The 23,295-nt window shown below is 42.6% G+C and overlaps 2 protein-coding genes across 2 annotated transcripts in view; both read right to left on the minus strand.

Annotated features, from left to right (window-relative positions):
* Positions 1-23,295, minus strand: part of FGD6 (FYVE, RhoGEF and PH domain containing 6) — a 150,696-nt gene that overhangs the window by 33,411 nt on the left and 93,990 nt on the right. The window contains exons 9-14 of the mRNA XM_002752868.6: positions 8,614-8,664; positions 4,417-4,475; positions 4,262-4,333; positions 3,475-3,543; positions 2,862-2,945; positions 974-1,053 (exon numbers count right to left, since the gene is read on the minus strand). Coding sequence (XP_002752914.4) covers positions 974-1,053; positions 2,862-2,945; positions 3,475-3,543; positions 4,262-4,333; positions 4,417-4,475; positions 8,614-8,664 — 415 coding nt within the window. The remainder of the gene's footprint in view (positions 1-973; positions 1,054-2,861; positions 2,946-3,474; positions 3,544-4,261; positions 4,334-4,416; positions 4,476-8,613; positions 8,665-23,295) is intronic.
* On the minus strand, positions 19,901-21,950 carry LOC108593199 (TATA-binding protein-associated factor 2N). Its single transcript, XM_035257335.3, is given in 2 exon segments — positions 19,901-20,529; positions 20,532-21,950. Coding segments are annotated over 2 exon segments (1,665 nt in total). The 5' UTR covers positions 21,865-21,950; the 3' UTR covers positions 19,901-20,197.

Genomic DNA, 23,295 nt, shown 5'->3' on the forward strand with positions numbered 1-23,295 from the left:
AGATCGCACCACTGCACTCCAGCCTGATGACAGAGCCAGACTCCATCTCAAAAAAAAAAAAAGATCAGCAAAGCACTTTCACCACTGTTATTATGTTCAGAGGAATATTTTAATCTCTGTGCTTCTAGCACACTATTGCCTCAGTTCTTAGCCACTTCCTTGCATGGTAAATCAAGAGTAAAACTGCACGATATTGGGAAAGAAGAAAAAAGAGGAAACAGAAAGTCAGTAGTTAGCCTAAATGCAAAAAGTGCTGGCAATATCTGACCCTGATATACTCACAAAAATTTATTTTTATACATTCTTAGAAATGGGCTGGGCACAGTGACTCATAATCTCAGCATTTTGGGAGGCCAAGGCGGAAAGATTGCATGAGCTAAAGAGTTTAAGATCAGCCTGGGGAACATACGGAGACTTCTACAAAAAAATTTTTTTGAGACAATCTCTCTTTGTCACCCAGGCTGGAGCGCAGTGGTGCGACCTTGGCTCATTGCAACCTCCTGGGTTCGAGCAATTCTCCTGCCTCGGCTTCCTGAGTAGCTGGTACTACAGGTACCTGCCACCATGCTTGGCTAATTTTTGTAATTTTAGTAGAGATGGGCTTCATCATGTTGGCTAGGCTGGTCTCAAATTCCTGACCTCAAGTGATCCGCTCATCTCGGCCTCACAAGGTGCCAGGATTACAGGCGTGAGCAACTGCACCTGGCACACACAAAATTTTTTTTTTAAGTTTGCCGGGTATGGTAGTGCATGCCTGTGGTCCCAGCAACTCAGAAGGCTTAGGTGGGAGAATGACTTAGGCCAGGGAGGTGGAGGCTGCAGCGAGCCATGATTGTGCCACTGTACTCCAGCCTGGGTGACAGAGTGAGATGCTGTCTTAAAAAAACAAAAACCCAAATCCAAAATTTTCCTGGCATTCCCTAGCAAGCAGACTCAGAATGAGGAGGGAAAAAAAGAAGAAGAAAAAAAGTACCTGGCTGAGAGAATAAAGGAACGTTCCACACTTTCAATCTTTAATTCATTCTGATAGGCTTCTTGGGTAGGTTTTCTGACCTGAAAGAAAGCACAACAATTTGAGCCAACTCATCTGATTGAAAAGCACATCAATGAACTGCAGCTGAAGCTGTCCAATGCCCCTGGCTGCTGACATCCACAACCAACCTTCCTATCCAGCTTTATCTACTGCTATTCTCCTTCAACTACTCTATGCTTCAGATGAACTGAAAAGCCCACACATGGACCCACCTTTCCCATCTCCAGGACTTTGCTCACAATACACCCTCCATCTGGAATGCCTTTCCCCAACATCTTAGCATGGCCAAATGTGATGTATACTTTAAGGTCCACTGTCTCTTCCTCTTTTTTTTTTGAGACAGAGTTTTGCTCTTGTTGCCCAGGCTGGAGTGCAGTGGTGCAATCACAGCTCACTGTAACCTCTGATTCCCTGGTTTAGGCAATTCTCCTGCCTCAGCCTCCCACATAGCTGGGATTACAGGCACGCACCACGATGCCCAGCTAATTTTTGTATTTTTAGTAGAGATGGGGTTTCACCATATTGGCCAGGAGTCTCAATCTCCTGACCTCGTGATCCACCTGTCTCGGCTTCCCAAAGTGCTGGGATTACAGGCGTGAGCCACCATGCCTGGCCTGCTCTTCCTCTACTTTCTCCTTCTTTCCTAGCTGCTACCAAAAGCTGCATGCCAGTCCCCACTATGACCATCAAACACTACAAGTTCTTTATTTTCTGAACTCCCAAAACTGTAATTGTGCCACTACAGTGATATTTATTACTGTCTACTTTATGGGTATTTATGTGTAGTGTGCTATCAGTCCAACTAGTTGTTAAGTCCTTGGGGTGGAGAGACAGTAAGAATCATGCTTCAACTCATCTTTGTGTTTTCCACCAAACCCATTACTATGTTTTGTTTATAGTAGTTCTCAATAAATATACTATGAATAAATTAATGCATGAGTGAACAAATGACTACATGAATGAATAATCAAATGCATAAACAGGTTGGGCTTGGTGACTTATACCTGTAACTCCAGCACTTTGGGAGGCCAAGGTGGGTGGATCACTTGAGGTTAGGAGTGTGAGCCCAGCCTGGCCAACATGGTGAAACCCCATCTCTACGAAAAATACAAAAATTAGCTGGGCCTGTGGTCCAGCTACTCAGGAGAATCTCTTGAACCCAGGAGACAGGTTGCAGTGAGCAGAGATCGCACTACTGCACTCTAGGGCAACAGAGTGAGACTCTGTCACAAACAAAACAAAACAACCAAATGCATAAACAGTAACATAAAAGTAAAGGATGTAAGAAAAATGTTTATCTTAGGGAATTTTCTCTAAATACATCATGTATTTGTTGGTGTTGTTATGGTTGTTGTTTTTAATAGAGATGGGGAGGTTTCGCTGTGTTGCCCAGGCTGGTCTCTAACTCTGGAATTTAAGTTTTCATCTTGCCTTGGTCTCCCAAAGTGCTGGGACTACAAGTGTGAGCCACTATGCCCAGCCTTTATTTGAGTTTTAAAAACAGATCATCTGGCTGGGCGTGGTGGCTCACGTCTGTAATCCCAGCACTTTAGGAGGCCAAGGGGGGCTGATCACTTGAGGTCAGGAGTTTGAGACCAGCCTGGTCAACACAGTGCAATCTGCCTCTACTGAAAATACAAAAATTAGCTGGGCGTGGTGGCAGGCACCTGTAATCCCAGCTACTCAGGAGGCTGAGGCAGGAGAATCACTTGAACCCAGGAGGCGGAGGCTGCAGTGAATTGAGATCATACCACTGCACTCCACCCTGAGAGGCAGAATGAAACCTGGTCTCAAAATACAAAACAAATCATCTAACAGATACACAGACCTTCAGTCCAGCCAGTGAGAGCATGTTGTTCAGTTTATACATCCCGGACTGCACTGGTGTTGTATACAGCAGGGCATCATTAAACTGAAAGTAGAAACATTTCACGGGTCAAAGTAAAGAAACACATTTCCACTGCAAAGATTTTTGACAAGATACAGGATTAAAGGACAAATAATATCTCTTTGCTAATAGCTCTCTGAATAAAATACTTATATTCTGCTATATACACTAGAACTACGTAGAATGTTTTATTAGAATATTATTTAAAAGGCAATTTCTGGAAAACGTGCTTTATTTCCAAGTTCTATAACAGATTTAATGTTTTTTGAATTCTAAATCCCACTAAGGTATTACAGTCTGCCTAAATAAATGATTATAACAATTTTTCCAAGTTAGAAATGAAATAAATTCCCAAAGGAAATAATTTTCTGGTTATGCATTATAACAGCTTTTATTTTCCATACTTGAAATGCAATAAGCAGCATGGCCAGTTAAAGAAGCCACCAAGGCTGACGTCTGAATGTGCTAAGCTTACCTACCACGAATAAACATCTCCTTTCCTTAAGCAACTATCCCTACCTCAAACACATCAGAACTACACAAGTCCTCTTACCAGGAAAAACATTCGGGGTTGCATTACTTTCCGAGACAGCTTCATCAGAATTCCTTCTTTGAGAAAAACCTGATTCATCCAAACAAATACCCATTTAGTCCTACATAACACAACGACAATATAATTTCCTTTTCAACTTTCTTCCCCAAGAATTTTTTTCATGACAGCCTGGGGAGACATAGTCCCCTTGAGATTTTTTACAATCATAGTTAATTTTAAACCCTTAAGTCATTTAGGAATCGGACAAGCAAGCAGGGTTGCATAAATCCAATATTGGCCCCGGGGATGCTGTATGGAGGGACATGGAATTGACTGAATGTGTACTTGATCCTGAAGCATATCCAACATCTTGACAACTGCATTTTTACAATTTTCCTGAATTCATTCCCTAGGGTACTTTTGTACTATATGAGGAGCATCAGAATACCAATTTCCTCCCTCCCTTCATAATCCTCTCTTACATTAAAGATTTTAAATGAAATTGTCTTCAAAACTGTGTGAGGTCAGCTGGCATTACACAATAAAGCGATCCCATTAAATCAGATACTCTGTGGGGCTCCTTGCCATTCTCCTAATTGAATTGGACTTACTTCATGAATGGGCTTATTCCTAATTGAATTGTCACAGTGACTTACATCATGAATGTTTTGAACTGATAAAGTGATCAGGACTGAATCAATGAAGAATAACAAAAACAACCTATTTTTATAACTGAAATGACAAACAGATACAGATGGTACTTAAATGCATTGTATCAAGTTTGCAAAAAGCAATCTAAAATGCTTACCCGACCAGGCTGCACAATTTCGTGGTGTCCATTTAAGCTGTATTGAATTTGCATAAGTTTCTGAAAGTTGTCCTACAGAAAGACAATGTAAAGCATATGAAGGCCTGGGCTTTCAGGTTCAAGACCACACCAGTCACTGATAACAAGATACTTACTCCTTGCTTCATGGTGTCATTGGCATGGTTGGCTACTTCTATAACAACAGCAAGGGCATCTGAAATAGGTAGGAACAGAAGGTGCATTTAGTAATTACAATTGAAACAAATAATTTGCAACATTAAGCAATTCCAGGGGACAAGATAGCTAGTTTATAGCAACCAACCTCTGGAGGAGCTTAGTTGACTGTGAATAGGCAAAAATATAGGGTTCAATGAAGGCAAAACCAAACCAAACTAAAACAAAACAAAAACCCAAAAATCTGGCAAAAATTATAGGAAAAAAATAACCAAAAGAAGCCTCTAAAGAAACACTGTAGACCATGTTTATCAACAGTATGAATGCCAGGGCTGTTTTGTGCTGTGATTCGATCATCCCATAAAAGTTTACAAGGATAGAATGGGATTTCACCTGGAAGTGAAGAAGTATCCCAGTATAACCTGTCCTGGGAGAACAGGATCACGAGGGAAAAGGATCTTGATGGAACCAAGAACTATGAAAAATGAATATTTAAGATCAGGTCTCAGTCTCCTCCTCTTAGTCTGATTCCAAGAGGCATGATTAGAAATTGGGGAAATGCCACATGAAAGGATCCTAGATCTCAGAAATTTACAAGTGTCATTTTGTGAGTTGGATTATTAGCTTCACGGGCCTATCTGTGTTTCATTATTTGTATTAACCCTTTGCCTTTAGCAAAGTATTTTTCCATACTCCAGTCTTATCATCTTTGTAACTAGGTCTAAAGGAAAAAGTCTGCATTTTGTCAGCTTTGGGGCTGCAGTTATTCTCAACTCAAGACCATAGTGCTCCCTTAGGGACATGTGAACATGTATAAAGACAATTTTTGGTTGTCACAATGACTGGGAAGATCCACTGGCTTTTAGTGGGTAGGAGGCAGGGATGCCAGACTCCCTGCAATACTCATTAGAAACCCAAACAAAAGTTACTCCGTACAATATGACAGTAGCATTCCCACCGAAAAAAAACTGGTAGAGTGTTAGAGAGGAAAGCATGCCCTCCTGAGGATGTTGTGGCAGTGACAGTGGTCATCAACAAAAGAACTATTAAAAAAAAGTATTGGCTGGGTGCCATGGCTCACGCCTGTAATCCTAGCACTTTGGAAGGCTGAGGTGGGCTGATCATTTGAGCTCAGGAGTACGAGACCAGCCTGAGCAATATGGCAAAACCCTGTTTGCACAAAAAATCCAAAAATTAGCTGGGCATTGTGGTTCATGTCTGTAGTCCCAGCTACCTAGGGGGCTGAGGTGGGAGAATCACTTGAGCCTGGGAGGTCAAGGCTGCAGTGAGCCCAGATCACACAACTGCTCCAGCCTGGGTGGCAAAATGAGACCCTATCTCAAAAGAAAAAAATAAAATATCAATTTCTGAAAAGGGGTTGAGGTGTTTTGGTCCACTTACTGTAATCTACCAAAGGATTGTCTTCCTGGTACCAACCCTTGAGGTTTCTGTATTCTTTCAACATGTATTATCATCACTATTATTAAAGGAAAGCAGGTTTTTCCTTATGTAGAGACTCCAACTGTATATCACAGTTTTTTTGTTTTGTTTTGAGACAAGAGACTTACTCTGTCTCCCAGGCTGGAGTGCAGTGCCAGGATCTCGGCGCACCGCAACCTCCATCTCCCAGGTTCAAGCGATTCTCATGTCTCAGCCACTGAGTAGCTGGGATTACAGGCATGCACCACTCTCACCCCATGGATTTTTGTATTTTTAGTAGCAACAGTGTTTCGCCACATTGCCAGTCTGGTCTTGAATACCTGACCTCAAGTGATCTGCCTGCTTCGGCCTCCCAAAGTTCTGGGATTACAGGCATGAGCCACTGCACCCGGCCACTGCTACCCGTTTGATTGCTGTGCCTCTGGCCATACAGTAGACCTCACTGTTCACTGCTTATCTCATCTATGTCTTTGCTGTAGTGTGTAATTTTCTTTAAATAAGCTCCTTAATCTCTGACCCTGAATTTGTTTTATGTGGAGCTAATAACTGACTTTCATTGAAGGCAGAAGCCCAGCACCCACGACAGATGTTTTCTTTCTATTCCATAAGTTCCGTATACTATTTGTATCCTCACGAGAGGAGCTGCTGTCTGGAACGCTTGCTCACTTTTCCTCCCACCCACTCTCCTACTCATCTCCAGTCCTACTTATTCCTGCAAAGCTTCCCTGCCTCTTTAACCTCACTTTTCTCTGTCATCCAAATGATTCTGTCCTGCTCATTGCACCCTTACTCTGAAGCCATTTGCTTTGTTCTTTATTGGATGGGTATTAAAAACTTTTTTATCAACTTGATATGTTCACTGGGACAGGAAATTTGTCAGATCCCCAACCACATACTTTTCCTTTAAAAAAAAAAAAAGCCTTTAAAAGTGTAACGTATGCAAACAGAAGATGTTAGAGAAGTAAAATGATTAAGAGAATAAATAAGAATCTCTATAAAATGGGTTAAAAACGTTCATGTTTTACTCTGCAAATGTAAAGGATATGTAAGAATGTGATCAGTCTGGGTGTGGTGGCTCATGCCTGTAATCCCAGCACTTTGGGAGGCCCAGGCAGGTGGATCGTTTGAGCTCAGAGGTTTGAGACCAGCCTGGGCAAGATAGTAAAATCCTGTCTCTAGGAAAAGTACAAAAGTTAGCAGCGTGTGATGTTGTGCACCTGTAATCCAAACCTGGGGGGCTGAGGCAGGAGAACCACTTGAGCCCAGGAGGTTGAGGCTGCAGTGAGCTGTGTTCATTCAGGCCATCGCACTCCAGCCTGGGTGACAAACTGAGACTCCGTCTCAAAAAATTTAAAAAAAGGGTTATCAAAATTCATAAAATTAATAGACTTGTTTAATATGTTTCTGCAGTTAGCACCAGGGGTTGCTGGGCATGGTGGCTCACGCCTGTAATACCAGCACTTTGGGAGGCCGAGGTGGGCAGATCACTTGAGGTCAAGAGTTTGAGACCAGCAGGGCCAACATGATAAAATTCCATCTCTACTAAAAATACAAAAATTAGCCAGGCATGGTGGTCCATATCTGTAATCCCAGCTACTTAGGGGGCTGAAGCAGGAGAATCACTTGAACCCAGGAAACAGAGGTTGCAGTGAGCCAAGATCACACTATTACACTCCAGCCTGGGTGAGGGTGACAGAGTGAGACTCTGTCTCAAAAAAAAAAAAAGAAACAGGGGGATACCTGTGGTATTTGAATGAGGTGTTGGGGATAAACAGAAAGACTCAAACAGAATTAATCTGTGTGTATGTGTGTGGATCTGTGAGGGAGGGAGAGAGACACAGACAGACAGGAACTCCGGTTATTCTGCTAGCAATGAGTCCCTCATGCTGTAATGGACTGTTTCCCTTAATTACTACTGGGGTGAGGGAAGGCTAATATCCTATTGTTAAAGAGTCCCAGAGTAATATGCTTTTTTAGACTTCATCCCTGCTTTGTAGTTTGCTCACTTCATGGACTCATGATTTTGAAGCTTGAGGACCTTGCAGATCTTCTAGTTCAATTACTGCTTTCAAAAGGCAAAGAAATGGACGCCTAGGGAAACTGGATATGGCACAGACACAGAGTAACTGAGTATAAGAGGGCAAAGCTTCCTGACCTCAGTCATGCTGGGTCCACACTTGCAAGAGGCTGGTTCCCATGCAGGACTGGCCTTGGGTCTTCCCTGTCTCACCTATCCCTAGCACTACTTTACTACTTATCTGGTTCTATGTTAATCTGCTCAAAATGGAGTTTTCAGAAAGGCCTCAAGTCTTTTGTTTTCATTTTTTTTTTGAGAATGAGTCTTGTTCTGTCGCCCAGGCTTGAGTGCAGTGGAGCAATCTTGGCTCACTGCAACCTCCGCCTTCCGGGTTCAAGTGATTCTCCTGCCCCAGACTCCCAAGAAGGTGGGATTACAAACATGTACTCTCATGTCTGGCTAAGTTTTGTATATATATTTTTTTTTAATAGAGAAGGGGTTTCACCATGTTGACCAGACTGGTCTCAAACTCCTGACCTCAGGTGATCCACCCACCTTGGCCTCCCAGAGTCCTGGGATTACAGGTGTGAGCCACTGTGCCCAGCCTTCAAGTCTTGTGAATAGAGTTTGTAATGGATTTTGTTATCCATATATATTTACTTTCTAGCCCTACCTAAATAAACATAATATAAAAATTTCTGCAACCACAGAAGTTATTTACCTTGAGTATCTCTGTAATCTCCAGCATATTCTATGAGATTCTTCAAATAATCTAGAAAAGAAGAAAAAAAAGTATTGGAGTACAATAAACCAATGAGCCCCAAACACATATCTTTCTTTTTCAATACTCCATTAGTCTTGCTGGTTAATATATATGCTAGTCCAACTTATGCTAACTTTCTAAAAATGTGAAAAAATAAAGTCCTAAGGTCAATTTGAAATCAAGACAGAATCAGAGCTAGAAAGAGCCTTGGAGGAAACACTGGTTATTTCAGAGATGAGGAATCAGATTACTGAGCAAAGGATCTCACCCAAATCACACAACCTCTTGGTGGCTGAGCCAGCATGAGAATTCAGGTCTCCTAATGCCCAGTTCAGCTTTTATCCCAGCACATAGGAAGAACCTTAATCTTGAGATCAGACATATGTCTAGTATAAAATTCTAAGTCATTAATTTAATCTCTAAAAGACTCCTGGATTTATTAATCTAAGGGTCTAACAATGCTCAGGACACCAAGGGAACTCAATACATGTATTTAAACAGGTGGTTTTCAAATGAGGACAAATTTTCCTCCCAGGGTATATTTGGCAATGTCTGGAGACAGTTGTAGTTATCACAACTGGGGAAAAGGGGGTGCTACTGGTAGCTAGTGGTTAGAAGTCAGAAATGCAGACTGGACAAGGTGGCTCATGCCTGTAAACCTAGCGATGGAGGTAGATTACTCGAAGTCAGGAGTTCAAGACCAGCAGGGCCAACATGGTGAAACCGTGTCTTTACTAAACACACACACACACACACACAGAGTCAGAGATGTTGCTAAATATCTTATAATGACACCCTGCAACAAAAAAATTATCTGACCCCAATTATCAATAGACCTGAAGTTGAGAAACCACGGTTTAGATGAAGATAGTCTGTAAATAAGTAATATGGCATATAGTAGTTCTGATAATACAGAAAAAAAGAACCCTGAGGTATTAGAGGAACCTATATTTAACAAATCTTTAACACCAAGGAAAGTCATGGAATTTCAAGGCAAAACTTCCTTCTCTGCGGAGAAATGCTAGATGGACTCCCATTACATGTCAAATTAATACAAATTCCTTCCTGTAATTTAAAGCCCCCCACTACATGGTCTGTATCAATTTTCTCTCTTGCCACCACCTAAAATGGGCCCTTTCTTCTGACATTTGATTCTGTGCAATCCCTTAAACACTCCCCAAGTGTCCCCTGGCTTCACATTTTTTGTCTCTAATAGTCCCTTTTGCACCATCCCTTTCTGTCTCTGCATATGCAAATTCTACTCATTTTCTTCAAGGCTCTTCTTAAATCCCCCTTCTCTTACAAAATTTCCATTTGAAAGAAACATTTTCTCCCTCTGAATAACACATGACACAGCAGTCTCACTTTATGCTTTAATCATTTTCTTTTTCATTAGACTCAAAGCTCCTTGTGAACAGGTCGTCGGATACATCTTTCTCCCTCACACAGCACTTAGCCAGGGGCTTTGCACAGGGTACACAATAAATGCTTACTGAATAAAAACAATTCACTTATTCATTCAAGACAGAGTCTCACCCCTGTCGCCCAGGCTAGAGCACAGTAGTGCAATCATAGCTCACTACAGACTCAAATTCCTGGACTCAAGCAATCCTTCTGTCTTTGCCTCCCAAGTAGCTATGACTACTGATGTGTGCCCCCACGTCTGCTTTTTTTTTTTTTAATTCTGGCCTCAAGCAATCCCCCTGCCTTAGCCTCCCAAAGTGCAGGTATTACAGGCAAGTGAGCCACTGCACCTGGCCAAGAATATACTATTTTTTAGATAGGACTGTATTTTATTTTTTTGAGACGGAGTTTCGCTCGTTACCCAGGCTGGAGTGCAATGGTGCGATCTTGGCTCACCGCAACCTCTGCCTCCTGGGTTCAAGCAATTCTCCTGCCTCAGCCTCTCGGGTAGCTGGGACTACAGGTGTGTGCCACCAAGCCCAGCTAATTTTTGTATTTTTAGTAGAGACGGGGTTTCACCATGTTGACCAGGATGGTCTCAATCTCTTGACGTCGTGATCCACCCACCTTGGCCTCCCAAAATGCTGGGATTATAGGCGTGAGCCACCTCGCCCGGCCGATAGGACTGTATTTTAGTTGAGGTAAAAGGCAATAAGGGCTGAAACCAATTCTAATGCCAGTGGGAATTGAGAAAATGAAAGGAGGAAAGGTGGTATATTCAGAGACTAAATACATCTTTATCGGGCCCAACTGCTAGTTAGTAATATTATGGAATAGATAGAACTTCACCTCATGGATTTATGAACTCATGCTCAAAGGAACAAAAGAAAACATGGATGTCAGTGCCAGATCTTCAAACGTAACAGATGACACAAAGACATGCCTGACTGCTGAAACTCTAAGTCTTTGAGACAGTGATCTAAGAGCCTGTGTGAGTCCAGATATGGACATTATAAATATCCAGCACTGGCAACAAGCCATGATGAGATGTCATGTATAACCATATTAAGCTTCCCTGCACCATGGCAAAGGTTCTATCTTGCCAGAGACCATCACTAGCAATTTAGATCTTAATTTGAATGCAGAGAGTATCCCCCTCAAAATATAAAGGAAAAATGAAGCAGGCACATACATAAAAGAATTAAAAATAAAAAAAAAACCAAATTGACAAAATTACAATTTTTAAAAATTAAAAATTGAAAAAAAATCCAAAATGACAAAATTATACATTACACTTAGCCTCATCCGGAGATGAAAATAAACTTATTCTCACTCTGACACCATTCAGAATGCATTCGATATGTTACATAAGCTGTGTTTGGTGAGTACCAACATCTAACATTTGTACTGACAGCTGACAGGGTTAGGGAGACAAACTTACTCTCCCTATTAGATGTTCTCAAATCCTAAGCTACCTCATTAATCAAGTGATTTTCCTTAAGCTGTTAGTTAGCTGAAGAGAAAGGAATGCAGATTTACCTAAATATCAGACCCACGGTGAGTTTCTATTTTGTCCTAAATTTCTGTTCTTTAATACAGAAGTAGATCCTTGAAAACAGACGTTTCTCTAAACCAAAAGGGCTCCCCAGAGGATGTCCATATTAGGAAATCCTGACCTCAGAATCACTGTGCTGAGCTTGATAAGCTTCTAAGTTGCATTTTCCTTGCTTGTACTCAACATGAACTTTTATGAACACAATTTAAGTACACTGAGCAGAAAACCCACCACTAACACGTTGCAGCATCATGCTATGAATGAAGGAAGTAATGGAGTTATGTTTACCCTCCTTGGCAGTTTTTAAAAACATCTTAATGCTCTCCAAAATTCAACTCTCCAACTTCCAAAATTCCTTCCATCCATCTATCCATCCATCCATGTTTTTAGGGCATCTTGTTGCAGTGTATCTTTTTAAGTACTTTTACCTTGGTAAAGAGTAGGACTAGTATCTCCTTAAACAGTTAAGAATCACCTGGGGCCTTAACTGCAGCATGAGAATGTGACTGATCACCCTCTGAGTCAGATGGAGGAACAATGAAACCACTGGCTGCCGCAGTGACTGTTATAACCCAGGTGAAACCCAGGAAAGTAAACCAGACAGACACGCCTATATTGGTCATAGGAAATCATCCATTACCTATCACATAGGACCTGGTATTCAGCAGAAACTTTCCTAAGAACAATGAGGGGAACAGTCATTTCAGTTTGCCCATGTTAAACTGGTAGTATTCTATGACTTTTCTGTTCATGCCAAAACAAACTGAGCATTATTCAAAATTTCAGGCCAGGCGTGGTGGCTCACACCTGTAATACCAGCACTTTGGGATGCCAAGGCAGGTGGGTCATGTGAGGTCAGGAGTTCGAGATCAGCCCGACCAACATGGAGAAATCCCTTCTCTACTAAAAATACAAAATAAGCTGGGCATGGTGGCACATGTCTGTAATCTTTTTTTTTTTTTGAGACGGAGTTTCGCTGTTGTTACCCAGACTAGAGTGCAATGGCACGATCTCAGCTCACCGCAACCTCCGCCTCCTGGGTTCAAGCAATTCTCCTGCCTCAGCCTCCCGAGTAGGTGGGACTACAGGGGCGTACCCCATGCCCAGCTAATTTTTGTATTTTTTTAGTAGAGACGGAGTTTCACCTTGTTGACCAGGATGGTCTCGATCTCTTGACCTCGTGATCCACCCGCCCTGGCCTCCCAAAGTGCTGGGATTATAGGTGTGAGCCACCACGCCTGGTCTGGAATCTTAGCTGCTCGGGAGGCTGAGGCAAGAGAATCGCTTGAACCCAGGAGGCGGAGGTTGCAGTGAGCCAAGATCGTCCCGTTGCACTCCAGCCTGGGCAACAAGAGCAAAACTCTGTCTCAAAAAACAAATAAACAAACAACAACAACAAACTTCACTAATAAAACTGCCTCAAATGCCACTGAGGTTATTTTTATCCAAGGAAAAAAACCCACGAACATCGGTTCAGTGTGTAGGTACACTACAAAATATACTCTTTGGCCACCAGGTGGCATCACTGATTAATAAAAGTTAATTAACTGCATCACCATCACCCAACCTGAGTAATACACAATTTAAGTGGAACACAAGAACACACTATGTGCAACTTCTAGAAATATGCAAGTTACCTTTTTCTTTTTTGAAGGAGGGTCTCTCTCTCTTGCCTAGGCTGGAGTGTGCAGTGGTGTGATCAATGCTCATTATACCTTCAATCTCCCAGGCTCAAGCAGTTGTCCCACACCTCAGCCTCCCAGGTAGCTAGGACTACAGGCCTGTACTACCATGCTGGGCTAAGTTTTTACTTTTTTATAGATAAGAGGTCTATGTTTCCCAGGCTGGTCTTGAACTCCTGAAATCAAGTGATCCTCTTACCTTGGGCTCCCAAAGTACTGGGATTATAGGTGTGAGCCATGGTGCCAGTACAAGTTAATTTTGTTCTCATATAGAATGCTCAAGGCCGGGCGCAGTGGCTCATGCCTATAATCCTACTACTTTGGAAGGCTGGGGTGTGCAGATCACTGGAGGTCAGGAATTCGAGACTAGCCTGGCCAACATGGTGAAACCCCGTCTCTACTAAAAGTATAAAAATTAGCCAGGCATAGTGGCAGGTGCCTGTAATCCCAGCTACTCAGAATAGTGAGGCAGAATTGCTTGAACCCAGGAGGCAGACATTGCAGTGAGCCGAGATCATGCCACTATACTCTAGTCTGAGTGACAGAGTCTCGCTCTGTCTCCAAAAAAAAAAAAACCAGAGAAGGGATGATGACCCAAAATGTACTATATCTTGTTGAAGATTTAAGTTTTCTATATAAGGGTTCCCAGGGAGCCTTACCACCACTCATTGATTACCTAATCAATAAATAACCAATTTAGAGCAGAAACCAGTCGGAAGTACTGTTAAACATTACTAAAAATTAGTCATCTGTGGGAATCTGGGACTTTTTGCATTCAACAACCAGTCAGACTCTTGCAGTGTGCACTGAGAAATGTTTGGCAGCAAAGCACAGAGGAAATGAGTGTATAGGAGGGATGACATTCCAAAGCCAAGTGTTTTGAATTTGAGGACATGTCTTGCTTTGTATTCTTCAGATTTCTTCTTTCCTCCATAAATATGTAGTTCTAGTCAATACGCCTTTGTAAAGTTTTATAAAGTTTCAGATTTTTAAAGAAGTAACCTAAAATTAGCCTGACTTGTGAAATAAAGTACTGAGCATTTTAAATACCAACAAGGATCAAGTGTCAAGTTACAAAACACACTGACATTTCAAGGCAGCTTGGTGAAGTGGTCAAAAGCCCTTGCTCTGGAATTAGAAGACAGAAATTCTTGGGCCAGGCGTGATGGCTCATGCCTGTAATCCCAGCACTATGGGAGGCCGAGGTGGGAGGATACAGCCTGGGCAGATAGTGAGATCCCATCTCTATGTCTTTAGATGATGATGATGATGATGATGATGATGATAAAAGATAGAAATACTTACTCTGCCCGGTCCAGCCATGTCTAGCCAAGGCATGGGCCTTTGGCCATGCCCCGTAGCATTTTTTTGTGTTAATATCCTCATACATAAAATAACTAGGCTAAACCAGATTGAAAAACTATAATGATTCTCATTCTAAAACATCATAAAACGTATTTTGTGAGAAAATGAAATTAAAATTTTGAAAAACTAAATAATGAGGAAAACTAAAATCATGAAGACCTCGTTGAGAAAAATGATTACTAAACTATTTCCTTGTTTTTATAAATGCTTGATTTAATAACCATCCTTGGGTTATCATACAGTGCTTGGGTATTCTATTAGCCTTTAGTGCATTTAATTCGTTTTGGCTATTATAAGTAGGAAGGCAATATATCCTCATTTGCCCATAATGATCTTGTCTTATACCTGCTGTCCAGGCATAATTATAAATACTGTCTTTCTTTACTTTCGTAAAGCTAATGGTTTTGGATTTATAAGTAACACTGATCACCACTGTCGGCTGGCGTGGTGGCTCACCCCTGTAAATCTCAGCACTTTGGGAGGCCGAGGTGGGCAGATCGCCTGAGGTCAGGAGTTTGAGACCAGCCTGGCCAACACGGCAAAACCCTGTCCCTACTAAAAATACAAAAATTAGCTGGGGTTGGTGGCGCACACCTATAATCCCAGCTACTAGGGAGATGGAGGCAGGAGAATCACTGAACCAGGAGCCGGAGGTTACAGTGTGCTAAGATTATGACACTGCACTCCAGCCTGGGTGACAGAGCAAGACTCCGTGTCAAAAAATCAAAAATGAAAACAAAAAATAAAGCATTGCCTTCTTCCATATTTCAGATTATGTCCTTGGGATCAGGGATAATGAATTTTTTTTTTTCACTTCATGATTTGTGCTATAGAAAAAAAATTTTGGCTGGGTGAGGTAGCTCATGTCTGTAATCCCAGCACTTTGGGAGGCTGAGGTAGGTGGATCACCTTTAGTCAGGAGTTCAAGACCAGCCTGGCCAACATGGCAAAACCCTGTCTCTACTAAAAATACAAAATTAGCCTGGCATGGTGGTACGCGCCTGTAGTCCCAGCTACTCAGGAGGCTGAGGCAGGAGAATTGCTTGGACCCAGGAGGTGGATGTTACAGTGAGCCAAGATTGTACCACTGTACTCCAACCTGGGTGACGGAGTGAGACTCCCACCTCAAAAAAAAATTTTTTTTTAAATTTTTTTTGAGTGCTTGATATATAACATAAAAAATACTTCCTAAAGGGATATACATAAATATACAAGAATACCAGTTTTAGTAAATGCCAGTTTTGGGTGTTGCAGTTTTTTTATTGCTGGTAGAGAGAACTGATAGCCTGTTTTATTTGATATTTGTCATTCGAAGGACATGACACATCACTATTTATTATGTGCTCTTTTTTACTAAGTTATTATATTTGCTTATATTTTTAGTCTAGATGTATATTTTTAGTATTTGTACTGAAATAAAAATTTCCAAAAAAATTCCCACAGGTATATTTTCCGATGTGCTGCTTGCCTTTTTACTTTGACTACATTTTAAACTTTTATAATATCTTAATTTTATTATAAGTGTGTAAAGATGCTCAAAAAAATAAAATAAAATGTGTCAATATTTTCTTTCATATGCCAGGTGTGGTGGCTCACCCCTGCCCAGCACTTTGGGAAGCCGAGGTGGGCAGATCACTTGAGGTCAGGAACTTGAGACCAGCCTGGCCAACATGATGAAACCCTGTCGTAACTAAAAATACAAAAATTAGCTAGGTGTGATGGCACATGCCTGTAATTGCATCTATGTGGGAGGCTGAGGCAGGAGAATCATTTGAACCCAAGAGGCGGAGGTTGCAGTGACCTGAGATGGTGCCACTGCATTTCAGCCTGGGCAACAGAGGGAGACTCTGCCTCAAAAAAAAAAAAAAAAAAAACCATATGTGTATACACACACACACACACACATTCCTTTTTAATTGCTTTATTTTTCTGGGCCTACAAAACTATCTTTCCTATCCTCATTTTAGAGTTTTAATAAATAGCCATTTTTAGAATTCTTCATATTTAGTTCTGATTTTATTTGCATTATATGTATTAATATAGAAATCTTGATTTGTTTTTGAAATTATTAATATTATTTTTGAGATGGAGTCTCTCCTGTCATCCAGGCTGGAATGCAGTGGCATGATCTTGGCTCACTGCAACGTCTGCCTCCTGTGTTCAAGGGATTCTCCTGCCTCAGTCTCCCGAGTAGCTGGGAGTAGCTACGTGTGTTACCACACCCAGCAAATTTTTGTACTTTTAGAAGAAACAAGGCTGTACCATGTTGGCCAGGCTGATTATTTTTCAATCATTTTTTTATTTTTTTTGAGATGGAGTTTCGCACTTGTTTCTCAGGCTGGAGTGCAATGGCGCCATCTCGGCTCACTGCACGCAACCTCCGCCTCCTGGGTTCAGGCAATTCTCCTGCCTCAGCCTCCTGAGTAGCTGGGATTACAGGCACGCGCCACCGTGCCCAGCTAATTTTTTGTATTTTTAGTAGAGGCGTGGTTTCACCATGTTGACCAGGATGGTCTCGATCTCTTGACCTCGTGATCCACCCGCCTCGGCCTCCCAAAGTGCTGGGATTACAGGCTTGAGCCACCGCGCCCGGCCCTATTTTTCAATTATTAACAGGTTATTTAATAAACAACCTTGAGAGCTGCCTGACCAACATGGAGAAACCCTGAATTCTATTAAAAATACAAAATTAGCTGGGCATGGTGGCGCATGCCTGTAATCCCAGCTACTGAGGAGGCTGAGGCAAGAGAATTGCTTGAACCTGGGAGGCAGAGGTTGCGGTGAGCCAAGATTGTGCCACTGCACTCCAGACTGGGCAACAAGAGTGAAACTCCGTCTCAAAAGAAAACAAAAAAACCCAACCTTTTATTTTTTTATTGTATTGTGTTTCCTACTTTGTCATACATAATATTCTTATAAACAATGTCTATTTCAAGTTACTTCCTTAGTCCATGAAGAATAATTCCTTTTATAATAAATCAATAGCTCTATTCTTGCCATGGTATTGTGGATCTTTACTTGTTGATGCCTTAGAATAGTATTGACTGGGAGGAGGATCCAAGATGGCCGATCGCTAACATCTGGGGATTGCAGCTCTCAGTTAAAGCGCAGAGAACTAGAGGACGCAACACTTTCAGACAAATTCAGGTCGCTCACGGAGCAGAAGATCCCCAGTGCAGGAGTCACACGGGTCACCAGCATGACTCTTGTGGCCGGCGCAGCGGTTTCGCAGGCACCTCGGCGCAGCAGCTCTTGGAGCAGAGCAAACAGGGCTGGCTTCCCTTTGGACCGAGGTTTGGAGGACCCACACGGGCCCCCAGCACGACTCCTGAGGCCGGTGCAGTGGCTGTGACGGCACCTCGGCACAGAGTAAACGAGACTGGTTCCCCTTCTGACGGAGGTTTGGAGCCCCGGGAAGGCAGAGTCGCCTATTTCGGACACAAGAAGGAAGCCAGACAGGAGAATCCTGGGCAGAAAAGCACCATCAATCTTAATGCTGCTGTTCTGGCCCTGGGAACTAACAACTTGGACGTCCACTCAAGAGACCTAATCTGAAAGCTGGTAATTTCAAAGACGACAGGAGGATAAATTTACAATGATGGGAAGAAACCAGCGTAAAAAGGCGGAGAATACTCAAAATCAGAACGCCTCTCCCTCTAAAGATGATCACAGTTCCACATCAACAATGGAACAAGGCTTGATGGAGAACGAGCGCATCCCAGTAACAGAATCACCCTTCAAGGAATGGATAATAAGAAACTTCTGTGAGTTAAAAGAACATGTTGTAGCCCAACGTAAAGAAACTAAGAACTTTGAAAAAAGGTTTGATGAAATCCTATTGAGAATAGACAACTTAGAGAGGAATATAAGTGAATTAATAGAACTGAAGAATACAATACAGGAACTCCAAGAAGTATGCACAGGTTTAAACACTCGAATTGTTCAAGCAGAAGAAAGGATATCAGAGGTCAAAGTCCAACTTAATGAAATAAAACAAGACAAGATTAGAGAACAAAGGATAAAAAGGAATGAGCAAAGTCTACAAGAAATGTGGGACTATGTGAAAAGACCAAATTTACGTTTGATAGGTGTACCTGAATGCGATGGAGAGAATGAATCCAAGCTGGAAAATACCCTTCAGGATATTATTCAGGAAAATTTTCCTGAACTAGCAAAGCAGGTCAATATTCAACCCCAGGTAATACAGAGAACACCAAAAGATATTCCTCAAGAAGAGCAACCCCAAGGCACATAATCGTTAGATTCACCAGGGTTGAAACGAAGGAGAAAATACAAAGGGCAGCCAGAGAGAAAGGTCAGGTTACCCACAAAGGCAAGCCTATCAGACTTACAGCAGATCTCTCAGCAGAAACTCTACAAGCCAGAAGAGAGTGGGGGCCAATATTCAACATCCTCAAAGAACAGAACCTTCAGCCCAGAATTTCATATCCAGCCAAACTAAGCTTCACAACTGAAGGAAAAATTAAATCTTTTACGAACAAGCAAGTACTCAGAGATTTTATTACCACCAGGCCTGCTTTACAAGAGTTTCTTGTAAAGAAGCATTACACACAGAAAGAAACAACCAGTATTAGCCTTTCTAAAAATATACCAAAAATAAAGAGCACCAACATAAAAAAGAATTTACATCAATGAATGGATAAAACAGCCAGTTAACATCAAATGGCAGTAACCCTAAATTTAAATCGACTGAATCCCCCAATCAAAAGACACAGCCAAAACCCAACGGCATGTTAACATCCAGACCTGTTTCACATGCAAGGATACACAAAGACTCAAAACAAAGGGATGGAGAAAGATTTACCAACCAAATGGAGAGCAAAAATAAATAAATAAATAAACAAAAAGCATGAGTTGCAATTCTCGTATCGGATAAAACAGATTTTAAAGCAACAAAGATAGAGTGGTCAAAGGATCAATACAACAAGAGCTAACGATCCTAACACCCAGATACATAGAGACTTAGATTCAATGAGACAGAAAATTAATAAGGATATCAAGGACTCAAACTCAGATCCGGAACAAGTAAACTTAATAAATATTTATAGAGCTCTCCACTTCAAATACACAAAATATACATTCTTGTCAATACCACATCACACCTACTCATAGGTTTAAATGAAACATTGATTGGCCATTATTAATACCCATTTTTTTTTCAGAATAAAGCAATATTTCCATTCACCCTCCTTCTTTCTCTTCCTCTTTCTCCCTCTCCTTTTTTTTTCCACAAAAACAAGCAGTCTTTATTGCAGTATTACAAAACACTTTTCATTTTGGCAATATTTTACAACGCATTTAGCTCCAAGGGTTGGGGAGAAGGTTGGAAACTAAAAGGGGAAATCTCAACGGACACTTCTAAAAGAAAAACTGTCCCACCCCTCCCACCCAAATAAAAATCCAAATGTCACTTAATTTCACTACCCAAGAAGAGGCCACGAGGAAAGTAGCAGGCAAAACTCTGGCAATTTCACTATGGATCATGTCAGAGACAAAGGAACATTCAAAACAGTCATCAGTATGGTCGGTTGTGCTGATCATTTCTGTAGTCGTTTCTTCCTCCCATTTTGCCTCCATAGCCACCTCTGTCTCCTCCATAGCCCCCACCTCGGTCTCCTCCACAGCCGCCACCACTCCTGTCTCCTCCATAGCCTCCATTTCGGTCTCCACCGTAGCCACTGCCACCACCACGGTCTCCTCCATAGCCCCCCCGGCTTCTGTCTCCTCCATAACCTCCTCGATCTCCTCCATAACCTCCTCGATCTCCTCCATAGCCGCCTCCTCTGTCCCCACCATAGCCTCCACCTCTGTCCCCACCATAGCCACCCCCACTTCTGTCTTCACCACAGCCCCCCCAGTTCTATCTCCGCTGTAGCCACCACCACTGCTTCTGTCTCCACCATAGCCTCCCCCACTTCTGTCTCCACCATAGCCGCCTCGGTCTCCACCTCTGCCCCCACGACCTCTGTAGCCCCTCTCTCCCCCGTAGCCTCTCCCCCGGAAATCTCCTCCTGAAGGACGAGAGTCCTCTGGTCTAGGCTCATTGCACTGATTGCAGGAATTCCTTCGAGCAAAGTTCATATTTCCACATGACGGATTAGGACAAACCCAATCCCCACTTTTGGGGTCTCCGCCTCTCCCCTGAAAACCTCCACGACCTCTATATCCTCCACGTCCTCGCCGCCCACCTCCACTTCCACCTCCTTTCATGAATTCAGGTCTTCTAGTGGCAAAGGATACTTTAATGATGTTGCCATGGAATTCTTTTCCATCAAACCAGTCAATGGCTGCCTTAGCTGAAGGAGGGTCATCGAATGACACTGTTGCCTCCCCCTTTGGCTTCCCTGTGTCCTTGTCTGTATAAAGGTTTATCATTGGTTTTCCAGTCTTCTTATTTGTCTTGATAATTCCTATTTGTTTAAAGAACTCTCCAACCTGATCTGTAGAGACACCTTCCCCAAGTCCTTGCACAAAGATTGTGTTGTTATCCGAATTATCAGACTCTGAATCAGCATCTCTTCTGGGTCCATAATCCCTGTGACCACCAAAATTTTTGAAGCCACCGCGGTCACCACCACTTGATCCTGTCATAGGACCTCTTCCATCCTTGTCATATCCCCCATGCCCTCTACCTCCTCCCTGTGACCCGCCATATCCTCTATTATCTTCTCCATACCTACTCACATCACGACGGTCATCTTGTGTGTGGTGGCTGTAATTTTCCCTTTGTGAATGATAGGACTGCTGGTTTTGATTATAGGAATCATGCTGCTGATCATAATTTGACTGCTCATCATATGAGCCTTGATGTTGATCATAGCCTGACTGCTGGTCATATGAATCTTGTTGACCATAGTCTGACTGGTCATAGGAAGGTGCTCTTCCACCTTGGCTTCCTGATGATTCCATGTTTTGCTGCTGTCCCTGGTTATTATATGACTGCTGGCCATACGAGCTCTGCTTTTGATTCTCATAACCACCATAGGACTGTGAATAACCTGACTGACTTTGTCCATAACTGGAGTAACCACTGTAGTTCGGTCCATAAGAGGAATCAGTTGTTTGCCCATAGCCAGAATAGCTTTGTGGTGTTTGTCCATAGCCTTGGTTGCCTTGATTTCCAAAGGAAGAATAACTTTGCTGCTCACCCCCAGACTGACTGTAACTTCCAGAATCAGACATGACTAACGGCCACGGTGCGAAGGCCCCACAGCCTGCCGAGAACAAGGAATACGAGAGCCAGGCGGCGCGGCGGCCGGAGATGTACTCTCTCCCTTTCCTTTACTCATTTTTTTTCTTTCCTTCTCTCAAAAAAAAAAAAAAATTAATAAAAAATAAAAAATAAATCAACTTGTAAACCTCTAGATCCAGGTCGGCAATGTCTCTCTCATTGCTTGATTTCCTTCCTTCCCTTCCCTCCCTCCCTCCCTCCTTCCCTTCCCTCCCCCATTCCTCCCTTCCTCCCTCCCTCCCTCCCTCCCTCCCTCCCTCCCTTCCTTCCTTCCTTCCTTCCTTCCTCCCTTCCTCCTTCCCTCCCTTCCTGCCTTCCTCCCTTCCTCCTTCCCTCCCTTCCTGCCTTCCTCCCTTCCTCCTTCCCTCCCTTCCTGCCTTCCTCCCTTCCTCCTTCCCTCCCTTCCTGCCTTCCTCCCTTCCTCCTTCCCTCCCTTCCTGCCTTCCTCTCTTCCTCCTTCCCTCCCTTCCTGCCTTCCTCCCTTCCTCCCCCCAAAAAAAAAGAATAGCATTGACTGGCATTTGTCTCCCAGGATATTATTTAACAATGTTTACTATTTATTTCTATAAACAAAACCATTTTGAGAGGTAATGATAAAACTCCAAAATTCTAAGTTAATCTTAATGAGAATATGTAATATCATGAATATATTAGAAGCTAAGCAAATGTTACTATAGTATAAGGTATCATTTTATGCACAAATGCTAAAACTGTGGCCTTCCTGAGGACAGAAAGCGTGATTTAATCAATTATAGCCCCAGCACCTAAAACAAGATCTAATATGCCAGGGGCGCTGGCTCAGGCCTGTAATCCCAGCACTTTGGAAGGCTGAAGCAGGCGATCACCTGAGGTCAGGAGTTTGAGACCAGCCTGGCCAACATGGTGAAACCCTGTCTTTACTAAAAATTAAAAAATTAGCTGAGTGTGGTGGCGCATACCTGTAATTCCAGCTATTCCGGAGGCTGAGGTGTAAGAATTACTGAACCTGGGAGGCGGAGGTTGCAGTAAGTCAAGATCGTGCCATTGCACTCCAACCTGGGCAACAGAATGAGACTCTGTCTCAAAAAAAAAAGAAAGTGCTCTGCCTTTGGCTCCAGTTCTTCTGCTTCTCAAACACTCATTCTATTCTAGTCTTTGAATATGCACATGGCCTAGGGCGGACTCTTATAGATGTGGTGCTTGCCTAAATTAGAAAATGTATGTCCGGTGGGGTACACTGGCTCATGCCTGTAATCCCAGCACTTTGGGAGGCCAAGGTGGGGAGATCACTCGAGGTTAGGAATTCGAGACCAGCCTGGTCCACATGGTGAAACCTCGTCTCTAATAAAAATACAACAATTAGCTGGGTGTGGTGGTGCGTGCCTGCAGTCCCAGCTACTTGG

The sequence above is a fragment of the Callithrix jacchus genome, chromosome 9 (assembly GCF_049354715.1).
Source record: "Callithrix jacchus isolate 240 chromosome 9, calJac240_pri, whole genome shotgun sequence".
Lineage (NCBI taxonomy): Eukaryota > Metazoa > Chordata > Mammalia > Primates > Cebidae > Callithrix > Callithrix jacchus.